The sequence below is a fragment of the Sminthopsis crassicaudata genome, chromosome 5, assembly GCF_048593235.1.
Source record: "Sminthopsis crassicaudata isolate SCR6 chromosome 5, ASM4859323v1, whole genome shotgun sequence".
In the NCBI taxonomy this organism is placed as follows: Eukaryota; Metazoa; Chordata; class Mammalia; order Dasyuromorphia; family Dasyuridae; genus Sminthopsis; species Sminthopsis crassicaudata.
The window spans coordinates 280,087,163-280,099,821 of NC_133621.1; the positions used below are offsets into that span (position 1 = coordinate 280,087,163).

Genomic DNA, 12,659 nt, shown 5'->3' on the forward strand with positions numbered 1-12,659 from the left:
TCAAAATTGCCTGTGGATTATTATTTACACCTTGGTTTGTTGTTGCTAAAATAATACCATTATATATGAACATATTGTCTACTCCAACCCCCACCCTTTGTCCCAACCCCCACCTCTCCATATAGTCTAAGATCCTTGAGAGTAGGGATTGTTTGATTTTTATCTTTCTATCTCTTAAACATATGAGGTGCTTAGTAATACTTGTTGATTGATAATGAAAACCAAATTAGCAGAAGGTGTGGCTTTGTCCCCTTATTTGGAAGAGCTGTATTTGGAGGAGAAAACAGAGGTGGGGGAGAACTATTCAACCTTAGAAATTTTCTTACTTTCTGGGGAAATTATACATTAAAAGTATTTCAAGATGTTAATAAAGAGAAACCTCTGAAATTCACATAATCCTGTTGGGTATAAATATCAACAAAGAATGTCCATTTGAATATAACCCAATGTTTTCTTGATGAAAATAACTTTCCTAGGATTTCTATTTACCATCAGCTTTCCAGATCAGTAACACATTGTGAATATTGTTTTTCTGACTTCCTCCTCTGATCAAAAGCACAAAGTAAGAAAGCTTACCAACATAAGAGGGAAAAACAGACTTTGGAGAAAGTACCTTGCATGACATCTGAGGGCCCTAAAGTATTTGAACTTCCTAAGCAACAGCTGTGGTAGAATTCTCTGAAAATGTTTATAGGAGGCTTTGGCTCATCTCTAGTCACATTTTTGGAGTGTCTGGAATGGAGTCAACTGCTGGGATGCTTGTTGATTCATTTTAACATGCTGACAGGAAGATACTAATGAGAACAATTAATACAGTTCTATTGGTTAGATTCTCTGTAAACTTTATCTTCAACACAGCTCACTCAATTTCCTGGGATCTGACTTTGAACCACAGTGATAGGCTACTTGTATCATTATTTATTTATTCAGTAAACTTTTACAGGAACTGGGCAAGGCACTGATGATGCAAAGACTAACATGAAGCATTCTCTTCCCTCAAAGAGTTTACTTTCTTTGATGGGGATGGGAGAACTACAGAGGTACAAATAAACAAATATAAAATATATATGATATAATTTTTCAGAGGGTGCCAACCTTGGGGGTGGTCAGAATAGACTTCGTGTAATAAGTAGAGTTTGGTTCGGCCTTGAAGGAAGCTGGGGATTTTCAGAGGTAGAAGTGAGGAATACTGGCATGTAGGACAGCCTGTGCAAAAGGACAGACACCGGAGATGAAATATCATATTTGAGGAGCAGTAAGTAGGTCACTTTGGTTGGCACACAGAATGTGTAAGACAGGGAAATGAGTAATCAGCCTGGAAAAGTAGGGCAGACCAGACATTGAAGGTCTTTAAATGCCAAGTAAGAATAATTAATCTGCATGGACTAAAAATGGTCTTGAAGTCAATAATACTTGGCTGTAGATCCATCTTTAACGTACACTGGCAGCTAGGTGGTGCAGTAGATAAGAGATGCTGGGCCTATAGTCAGGGAGATCTGGATTCGAATCAGAGCCCGGACACTTAGTAGCTGTGTGACCTGTGCGTTTACCTGGGTGACCTCTGTTTCCTTATTTGTAAAATGAGCTGGAGAAGGAAATGGCAAACACTGCCAAGAAAACCCCAAATGTTGTCACAGTCAAATACAGCTGAAAAAATCTGAAAGCTTCATTCAAAAATGAGCCCAATAAAAGACAAAAAAGGTAGGGATTTAATGGAAGTGGAAGAGATTAAGAGGTGGTAGAAATACACAGAAAAACTATATAAGAAAGATCTGAACATCCCCGATAATCACAATGGTGCGGCTACTGCTCCGGAGCCGGACATCCCGGAGAATGAAGTTAAGGAAAGCCTTGCTAACAATAACACTAGTGGTATGAAGGAATGCCGGCTGAGCTATTTGAAATCCCCAAAGATGGTGCTGCTGTTAAAAGTGTTGCACGCGGTATGCCAGCAAATTTGGAAAACTCAGCAGTGGCCACAGGATTAGAAGAGATCAGTTTATATTCTAATCTTAAAGAAGGGCAGTGACAAAGAACGTTCAAGTTACCAAACAGTTGTGTACGTTTCACATTGTCTGAAAGGTAGCCTTCCGCAATATGTGAACCAAGAACGACCAGAAAAACAGGCTGCCTCTCAGAGGCAGAGGAACCGGAGACCAAATTGTCAGTATTCACTGGGCTACAGAAAAAGCAAGGATGTTTAGGGAAAAGATCTACTTCTGTTTCATTGACTACGTTGACATTGTTCTTTTGGCTATGTGGATCACAATAAAATGTCCTCAAAGACATGGGAGTACCAGATCATCTGACTTGTGTCTCACTTGGGCCCCAAAGCAACAGTTAGAACTAAACAGGAAGATGGATTGATTTAAGATTGAAAATATGATAAGGTTAAATATTGTCACCTTATTTATTTAACCTAAATATGACGTACATTGTGCAAAATGTCAGACTGGCTGAATCAGAAAGTCAGAATTAAGGCTGCCAGGAGAGCTAGTAACAGTCTCAGATAGGCAGATGTTAATTGGCAGAAAGTGAAGAAAAATGACCCTCTTAAGCTGGTTTATAGCTTTGACATCACACACACACACACACACACACACTCACACACCACTAAGACCATGGCAACTGGTCTCACCTCTTCCTGGCAAATGAGAAGAAATGTAGTGTGTCAGATTTTATATTCTTGGGCTGGTAAATGCAGCCATGCAAGACTTGGAAGGAAAGCGATGGCCAGTCTGGACGCAATACTAAATCAACTTGCCAACAAAGCTCTGGACAGTCTAAGCCATAGTTTTTCCAAGAGCAATGTTGGGTTGTGACAGTTGAAGCCCCAGAATCGATGCTTTCAAATTGTGGGGCTGGAGCAGATTTTTGGGAGTCCTTGGACAGGAAGAAGTCAATACTTAAGAATTTAATTCAGGTTATTTGTTGAATATTTTGGCCACATGATGAGAGGGTGGGCATCATTAGAGAAGACCCTGATACTGGGAGACTGAAGGCAAAATAAAAGGAGATAGCAGAGGATGAGATAGACAAAGTCTTAGAAAACAGCAAACATGAGCTTGGATAGACTTTAAGAGAAGGTGGAAGGGGCAGCTCGATAGCGCAGTGGTTAGGACACCAACCCTGAAGTCACAAGGGCCTGAGTTCAAACCTGGCCTCAGACACTTAAGACTTCCTAGCTGTGGGACTTAGGCAAGTCACTTAATCCCAATTGCCTCAGAAAAAAAAAAAAAAAAAAAAAAAGAGGAGGGGGAGAGAGAGAGAGAGAGAGAGAGAGAGAGAGAGAGAGAGAGAGAGAGAGAGAGAGATATCACAAAAGTCACAAAGAGCTGGACTTGACTAAAAATAACTAAACAACTTAACGTATACTACCGATGACCACGGCAGGTTACTTAGTGTATTTCACAGTCCCTCAAATAATTCTCAAACACTGAATTATAGATGAGCCCCTGATTTGCCTTGGACGGGGAATTTCCCTGCCAAGAGGATCACAGATTAACATCATTAAACAATCTTGTCTAGTCCAAGGATCTTTGCCTTCACATGGGAAATGGAGGCCTAGAGAGGTAGTCACTTGCTGAAAATTACACAGGTATCATCATGACTCATTTGGGACTAAAAGGGATCTCAGAGGACATCAGTCAGTAAGCTTTTATGAAGCACCTACTATGTGACAGGGAATGGGCTCAATGCTGGGAACAGTCCCTGCCCTCTGGGAGCTTACTGTCTAATAAGGGAGACAAGAAGTAAACAAATGACTGATATACAGGAAAAAAATAGAAAATAATTAAAGAGGGAAAGCCCTTGAATTAGGAGGGGTTGGGAAAGTCTTCTTGTATTAGATGGGATTTTAGTTGGGACATAAAAGAAGCCAGGAAAGACCACATTCCAGATGGAGTGTCTCATTGGTGAGAACCTCCTTTTTAGCAGACTTTACTTTTTCTTGCCCAAGATTACACAAATTGTAAGCTCCAGAGATAGAACTGGGGGTCTTTCTACAGTACTGCACTACCTCTTTAAATTGATTAGATTTCTCACTTTGATAAAATTACAGGTCCACACTGTTTCTATTTTATGTGCTGCTCTTTTGGCTCTGCTTTCTTTTTTACGTGACTTGGGATTTTATAGCTGCTATATAAGTCTTACCAGCCAAAATATTCACAGCAACAATGTGAAATTTGGAGGCTAATAAGTACCATTCCTTGTGAAAATTTAAGTTCTGAAACTCAATGAAATGACCATCTTCCTTTCTCTGTTCCTAAAAAAAAAAGTAGAATAATCTAAAATAGCTAATGCCAATTATCAATTATTCACTGGTTCCATGGTAATATAAAGAACCCACTTACTTTCATGACAATCAAGTCTACAATCAAATCTTTCACAAGTGCCGAAATTCACTGATGGGTGAGGATGGGAGCAAATGTTTTAATTTCAGGCTTTTACTACCTTTAGTAATGAATTATGATTGAAATGAGGCCCATTGTTACAGTAACTCAAAATCATGTAAAATAATCATTTGCGTTCTTTTATGAGAGGAAGGCAGAATATATTAGCATTTATTTCACCTGAAAATGAGTCACAAAGTGATGTCAATCAGTCATTGTAGTCGGCAGTATTTGTTAAATGCCATCTGTATGCTGGCCATAATGACTAGATGCTAAGGTTTGGAGACAACTTGGAATAAATGTGTGCTGTTTAAAACTAGTTATCATCACTCTTTACTTTTCTTTTCTTTTCTTTTTTAAAGGAGGCACCAACTAATAAACTTCTTTATGCCAAGGATATTCCAAACTATAAAGAGGAAGTGAAAGCTTATTATAAAGCAATCAGGGATTTGCCTCCATTGTCGTCTTTGGAAATGGAAGAATTTTTAACTCAGGAATCTAAGGTATGACAAGAAAGCCAAAGCAGGCTGATATTTGTTGAATTCCTTTTCTTAAACTTATTTTTTGCTTTTTTTTTTTTTTTTTTTTTTTTGACTCTCAACCTTTTGTTTAATTTTCCTTTAAGAAACATGAAAATGAATTTAATGAAGAAGTGGCCTTGACAGAAATCTACAAATACATCGTAAAATATTTTGATGAGGTAAGTTTTCTAATTAGAATAATCGTTTCTCTCTTCTACCTAAGGATGTTATGGGATTTGGATTGGGCCTTGTTACTGATCTGGGCTGAAGTTTCAGCAGTCATGAATTGGGTGGATCCTGGCACAAAATAATGAATTCTCCCAATCCTGACCCCTGCTTCCTGGGCATAAAGTGGATATAGACTTAATTTTAATAAAGGGAGGGGGATAGAAAAGGAGAAAGCATATTTATTATTAAACACCTACTGTGTGCACTTTGCTAAGGGCTTTACAATTATTTCAAAAAGTCAACTTTTCCCATTTCCTGTGACTTGATATTAAATGGGGCTGGCTGACTTGTACTAAATCATAAATTAGCACTAACCTTATAATCCGCTTTAGTAATAGCTGGTTGTATTGCCTAGGTTTGGTACTCGATGATTATCTAGATGAAATGATGTCCATTTCTTTTTCAATACAAAAAGAAAGATTATTTCAGTAAGCCATTCTCCACCATTAATTAATTCCCATTGATCTGGGTTTTTCTTTTGGAATTCATGCAGAAGCATTCGTGAAGTACAGAGTCTCCAAATATATGTTAATCCCCCCCTTCCCTCATTCCCCCCACTCAGTCATGCTGGGCCAGGCTATCCATGTCAGTGGTGAGAATAGCTCACCCTTTCCATTTTCTACTTTGAAGACCCAAGTGAAGCAATAAGGTAGGGTAGAGGTGATGAGTTCCTTCCACATGATTCAGCATCCTTGTTTTCAAGGGGCAGGGGTGAATAGGGTAGAACTGGGGAAGGGGAGGGCGGGGACCTGTTATTCTCCGATCAGGGTGCCTGACCCTCCCTCTCGAGACCCCTTCTTCCCGTCCCCTCCTTCCCCCATCCCCCCCCGGCCTGCTGCATTGGATGGAGGTGAAACAGCTTCCTGCATGTTGGCTGCCTCGGTTGCTTGTGGTGCTTGGAATGGCTATGATCATAATGCACATAATCCGGCCAGTGAGAGGCCGGCCTCCTATCTGGAAGTAAATAAACGGTATTTCATGGGAGCTGCTATTTCCAGCAGAAGTGTTGTTGATCCTGTGATAATGACTTTGTAAAAAAAAAAAAAAAAAAAAAAACTTGCAGAATGAGTATGTAAATGACCGAGGCAAACGTTGGCATCTGTTTCATACAGATTTATTTTTTTTTTTTTACCCACTCATGGCATTGGGAATGCACAAAGGAGGGAGTTGTAATGCTTAAAGCCACAACATCCAAAATAACTGTTCTAATTGTCAACAGATTCTAAATAAACTAGAAAGAGAGCGAGGGCTAGAAGATGCCCAGAAGCAGCTTTTACGCGTAAAAGTCCTATTTGATGAGAAGAAGAAATGCAAGTGGGTGTGAACATCACGTTGTGGCCTGGCTTTAAGATGGTGAAATTCTTCCGACAGCTTGGAACAAAATGGTGGCTCGAGCTACGTTGGCGCCTTTAACAAAAATCTTTGCACATAGATTCCTGGAATCTTTTGTAGGAGACCAAGGCACATGCACAACTCTTAAGAGAAGCTGACCAGCCATTGTGCCTGTTGTAAATACTGTGGAGACTCTTGTGTAAATATAGATGTCGTGGTGGTTGTAAACAGCCTCCTCGTTTACAGAGCATACAGGGCCAGTAAGCAAGTGTCAGTATTATTGTAACTACAGTTTCCACTTAAGCACAATGATTCAATGGTTTTGTCTCAAAACTACAGCTATGTAGCACTTGTGGATGACACTGAAATCCAGTAGTGAAAGGATGCCGCCAATGCCAAACGCAAAATGTGACAAGTGGAGGGCTCTCCCGTCCACGATGAGCTGTGGCTGGCGGGATATTGGGGCAACCTTGAGGACTTGCAGTGTCGATGCTCGTCCCCAGTAGTTCTTGGAAAAGGTGACTGCAAAATGTGGTGGTGTGTACACTTAGCATTTGTGTGTGTGTTTTTTAAACCAAAAACTTAACAGTGTGGCAACATTGTTGAAAGGGCTCGTGTTTTTCAGTAGTCACCAACTGCATTCCATCGAACTCACCTGTATTTCACCAGTGGCCTAAAGCAAGTGCTTTAGTTTGTCTGGATGCAGTCGCCATTGGCCGTGGTGCTGTGTTCCTGCCTTGTGTTGCATACTTGTTTTTATTCAAAAGTACCAAACGTACTTGATGGTGAACGTGTTTGCTGATAAAACTTGCGTGTTCATTTTTTTTAAAAAACTCTCCTCGTTATCATTTATTATTTCTGTGCACAAATTTAGCACAAGAATACGATCAGAGCTCTCTTGGGTAGAGTGTCTCCTGTGTCCATCTTGCCATCTCCAAATTATCACTTCCCCACATCCTCCTTGCTTTAGGTCTCAGGTGAAATCAATGGGTATTAACACCTGTAAGTGTGTGGTAAGATGATGATACATTTTACATTACATTACATGAAATTGCTGTACACACTGGAGTATTATATCTATATAATGGCCCAAGGCCTGAAAGGTATTAGTATACAGCTTGGTATCTTTGTCTTATTATGTATTTTTAAAAAGTATTCCTCAAAGGAAAAAGTCCAAAAAAAATACCCATTTTCATTCATGCCTTTGTTCAGATGATCCCTTTTCTAGTGATACTGTAATCTTTTATTGCTGGTTTTGTATCCTGGATTTTTGCTGCTCATGACCAAGTTCAATACCACTGTGTTTCCCTTATTGCAGAAGAAATAAATTGTCATCACTGTCAACCTTTCTTGTGGCACCTCACCCTGTCGGCTGAGGTTCAGAATTCCCAGTTCCAGCCTATGAAATATTCCTACAAGTCAAGGATCCCATGCCCCTTTTAGAAGCACTTGCCAACACTGTAGTTAACATCAGGTTTAAAATTTGCATTTTATCTAAGATGAATGCAAGTGTCTCTCCTCCGATCACTAGCTGGTGGAGGAAGAAGGGTCAACACCCAAACAATGAGCAAGGAGAATAGTAAATGCCCTAAATAGGCACTTTTCCTGATTCCCATAGCTTTTGACCATTGCCTGTCCTGTGGACACACCTCAAAGATACTACCAAAAAGTCTCCCCTATAGGTGTAAAAGGTGAAAGGATGGGCCCCAAAATAAAGCTGCTACCTTTTGAAAGAAACATGGAGTTTTTGAATGAAAGAGTAGGGTATAAAGAACTTCCCAAAAGATGGCCCTTCTTTAGGGTGTAGAAGACTACAGAAAGGGTGAGAATTCAAATGATCAGCTGTGGCTTTATCATAGTATTTGCTGAATAATACTTTTTTAGGGTTCCCCCCCCCCAAACCCTTTGGCACACAAGGTTGCAAGGGTTGGGTTTACCGGCTAGCTCTTCTAGTGACTGTGCTGGTGGGAACTTTGGGCAAATTTGTTTACCTCTTTGTGCCTCAATTTCTGGAAAATCTTTCTAAGCTACCTCACAGAGGTGGTATGAAGACTCACTGATGTTTGTAAAGTGCTCGTCGATTCTCCCATGGAAAGCATGATCTAAAGCAACATTTTGGAGCACACTAGCCCAAGGCAGTGAATGGCCTGATCAGACGTGCTGAAGACAATCAGTAACTGAGTCCATATTAAACAGCAGCCAGAGAAACAACTGTCAAACAATTTCTATTGTTAACTTTATTTTCTGATTTGGGGTGGTCAATTTATTTATAAGCTTTTTTTTTTTTTTCCTAACACTAGTGTCTACAGCAGCATTTTATGATTAATTCTGTTACTTTTTCAGTATTAGAATTTAAAACCAATTTCTTGTATACATGATTGAAGCTGTTCTTGGAGATGAATGTTTTAAATGTGTATATCCAAAATAAACACTTTGATGTATCAAATGTTATTAATTTGCCATGTAAATTTACTTTTATCATATCTTTCTAACTTTTTAAGGTATTTTATGGAAGTATTCTTGAGAATTGTGAACAGATATCCTGGATAGTAAGGAAGTCTAGTTCTTGTTAAATGGACCCCTATCTAATTAAATTTTTGGACTTTAATATTTAGTTTCTCTCAAAAAATCACAGCAATTCATATTTATGTGGCACTTTTAGGAAGACTTCTTAGTAACTAATAATCGATTTCATTATCTGGAATGAAATTATTCTAGAGTTCCCCTAATGGTGTTCTATAAAAAGTTGTAGGTTGATAAGACACCATAGTATGGAGTGAAAAGACCTTGGAACTGGAATCAGGAACATACCATATGACCTTGAGGAAGAGTGAATTCACCTCCCTGGGTCTTAAGTATACAGCATGAAAGTAATTGGGTTACCTCATAAGGCTGCCTGGAGGATTAAATAATATGTATGGTAAGTGCTTTGCAAAAAATAAAATGTGCAAATGTGAACAGGAAGGAAGAGTGGCAATTTGATTTAAGATTTTCAAAACAATGTATATAAATGGTAAGATACAAGAAAGGGACAATTCTAAAACTTTTCAGCATAAATGTGCTTTCTTTTTATCAATACGGAAAGGAGGAAGTATGCAAAGATGCAGCGAGTCAATTCCAGCATCAGTTCTGTCACCTGCTTCCCAGATAACTTAAGCAAAATTATGTCCCCTTTGATCTGGCCCTCAATTTCCTCCTCTGTATAATGGTGAAAGTAGACTAGGTGGCCTCGAGTTCTTTACCACCAGGATTCTACGACAAGCCTGAAAGCAGCATGAAGTTCACAGCTCTGCCTTCTGGGACTGAAGAGAGAACAAATTTTACCCCTCTCCATGTAATAGGACTTCCAATATTTGAACACAACTGTCACATCTTTATTCCTCTTCGATATGTCATACTTATGCCTACTCCCAACCTCATCACTGTTCCAGTTGCCCAGATCTTCTACCTGATCCCATGTCATGGATTGAAGGCCCTTTGTCATGATGGTGCCCTTTCCCATTCTCCTACTAAACTACTGCATGTCTGTTGTGCAATCAGTATCCAATTAAAAATGAGGCAACACATTATGACAAAAATATTTATTAAACTTTTAAAATATGTGCATTTGATAAAAGCAGACATTCATAATGAACATAACAGAAGTGCCTTTTAAGAAAAAAATGTTTAGTTGTAATCAAAATCGGGATTATTTTTAACAGACCTTCTGATTAACAACTGTCTCCAAGACATAATGCAATAGGGAATCAGGTTTCAGAAAGAATGGCAGTTTACCCAATCAAGAGTAAAAATTAAGAAAATAATTTTAAACTTTGATATCCCATATCAGTTCCTTTTAAAATGTATGTGTCTGTACTTCTTAAAAGGGTATAAGTAACATCCTAACAATTTTTTTTTTTTTTTAATAAAGCTGCTTGTTTTTAGTGTATACTTAAGCAACACGGCACATAAGTTGGTACTTTTTCCAATTATAGGCAAAATGTTCTTTTGGCAAATGGGAATCAAGCCTCTAAAAGTCCACAAATGTGTCGGTTTCCATCTTTATTGAGTCACTGATTCAGTGGGACTAATGTTGCAGCCTCATTCTCCAGGAGGCCCAAGCTCTTCCAGCTGCTTTCTCTGAGTGGTTTCCAATTCTTCCAATCTTTTCCGAAGGAGAGACAGTTCTCTTTGATGTTCCTCTTCCTTAGAGCAGGGGAGAAGCACACCAGAGGGAAGAGTTAGCACCCTTTCCTGGCTCCACCACAGGTCATGCTGCTTTCTTCCTTTACCCAGTCTGACCTCCAGTAAGAGGATGGGCACATCTGCCTATATCAGGCTATCGGGGTTAGCAACCCCCATTCCTGGCTCCTCTTTTGCCTCCCACTGTAATCCCAAGCAAGCCTCATCTTCTGGAGCTACAAATTTCAGCAGGGAGCTAATTAAGAAATAAAAAAATACTTCCATATCACATTCGTATTCATACAGCTCCCTTCAAAGGGCCTTAGTTTGCATAACAATTTATAAACAAAGCACCAAACGATTTCACGGAAACCAATGAAAGTTTGGAGCTTTGAATTTTCAACATTCACAATTTATAAAATGCAATTTATTTTTAGATTTCAAAACTCTGAAACCTAGTCTGTTGCTAGTCTTATATCACTTAGATCAGGGTACTATAAGGCCTCTCCTTTCTACTGCCTCTTGGGGGGCACTTTACTCCCAGCAGGCAAGCATGTAAAACTCCAATCACTGTATTTTAGGACAGTATAAACTGTCATAAAATAGGTGGTTTAGAAGGGGAGAGCTGGAGGCATAAAGGAGGGTTGTGGATTTTTCAAAGGTCTGGATCAGTGGTCCTCAAACTTTTTAAATAGGGGGCCAATTCACTGTGGGACTGTAGGAGGGCCAGACTATAGTAAAAACAAAAACTCTGTCTCCGCCCCTCAGCCCTTTTGCCATAACCCTGCCGGCCGCATAAATGTCCTCAGACTGCTGCATCTGGTCTCATTGGCCATAGTTTGAGAACCCCTGGCTCTTGATCCTCAACTATATAATCACAATTTAACTGCAGAAAATTAAATCAGTAAAACGATACTCATCTAATTACTTTTTCCTACATAAACCAGACAAAATCTGAAAATATTCTTACCGGAAGGTGAGGGGGGAAAGATGTTTCCACGCCAGAAGGCAAGGGTGGTGACAAGAAATTAACAGAATTGAATGATGTTGCTGGGGGCATGTTGGGAACCGAGATTAAAGTTCGAAATTCATTATGTCTTCTCTGTATATCCTTCAATCGTTTTTGGAGCTTAGTATAGTCTTCATATGGCACATTTTGTCTTTAAAAGAGAAGAGTCACATTGTTCCCCTGAAATTTATCCATATTTCAATATGCTCTGAACTGGAGAATGTTTATGGGCCTACTCTTTTTAAATACAGAATTACTCTATAATGTAGATCATCAAGCTGAGGGCTTAGTAATAATTAGCTCAGTTCTTCAAAAATCCTCAATTTATCAGAATAGGTAATCCCTTGTGGTCCTAGTGCCCTAAATTTATTAATTAGTGGCCTCTTTGCTCAGTCTTTGCTGTCATAGTTGGCCTTCAAAAACTCCAGTTCACTTTTGCAACACCTAAGGCCTAGAAATAAGATTTTACTTTTCATTTTGCTTAGGCGATTGGGATTAAGTGATTTGCCCAGGATCACACAGCTAGGAAGTGTTAAGTGTCTGAGACCAGATTTGAAGTCAAGAGGACCTGAGTTTAACTGGATTAATTGTATTTTAAAATAATTCTGTTGTTACTTGAAACCTCCCCAAATCTTTCTGAGTCAAAATAATAAATTGCTTCTTACAACTAATAAAAGATGTAAAATGCAAATGCTAAATTTTAAGAAAACAGTTTTTCAATTTAGGGCTGATAATTTGCCCAAGTGATGCCATTCATTTCTAGCAAGGACAAAGGTAACAACGGAAGAGATGGAAGGAGAAGATAAGAAAGGGGCATCACTTGTTAGGTTTTTATAGCCTGTTATATTTGTTCAAAATCTGAACAAATTTGTTCATCTGCTGTTCAATAAACACCAGATCCCCAAAGCACAAATACTTGTGTATAAGTACCCCACACATATACCTTTTTTCTTTCTGCTACTGCTAACTAGTATCTAAATGGATGTGGAGCACAGAAAAGATCTACTTTCTTTTATG

At 39.0% G+C, this 12,659-nt stretch overlaps 2 protein-coding genes across 7 annotated transcripts in view; one reads left to right on the forward strand and one right to left on the reverse strand.

Annotated features, from left to right (window-relative positions):
* PLXNC1 (plexin C1) overlaps nucleotides 1-8,923 on the forward strand; it is a 221,191-nt gene extending 212,268 nt beyond the window's left edge. For both annotated transcript variants that reach the window (XM_074271219.1, XM_074271218.1), the window contains 3 exons: nucleotides 4,754-4,894; nucleotides 5,017-5,091; nucleotides 6,360-8,923. In XM_074271219.1, the coding sequence (XP_074127320.1) occupies nucleotides 4,754-4,894; nucleotides 5,017-5,091; nucleotides 6,360-6,464 (321 nt within the window). In that variant the 3' untranslated portion in view covers nucleotides 6,465-8,923. The remainder of the gene's footprint in view (nucleotides 1-4,753; nucleotides 4,895-5,016; nucleotides 5,092-6,359) is intronic.
* Nucleotides 8,924-10,038: 1,115 nt separating this feature from the next.
* Nucleotides 10,039-12,659, reverse strand: part of CEP83 (centrosomal protein 83) — a 106,830-nt gene continuing 104,209 nt past the window's right edge. For all 5 annotated transcript variants that reach the window (XM_074271222.1, XM_074271223.1, XM_074271220.1 and 2 more), the window contains 2 exons: nucleotides 11,604-11,793; nucleotides 10,039-10,657 (listed from right to left, as the gene is read on the reverse strand). In XM_074271222.1, coding sequence (XP_074127323.1) covers nucleotides 10,553-10,657; nucleotides 11,604-11,793 — 295 coding nt within the window. In that variant the 3' untranslated portion in view covers nucleotides 10,039-10,552. The remainder of the gene's footprint in view (nucleotides 10,658-11,603; nucleotides 11,794-12,659) is intronic.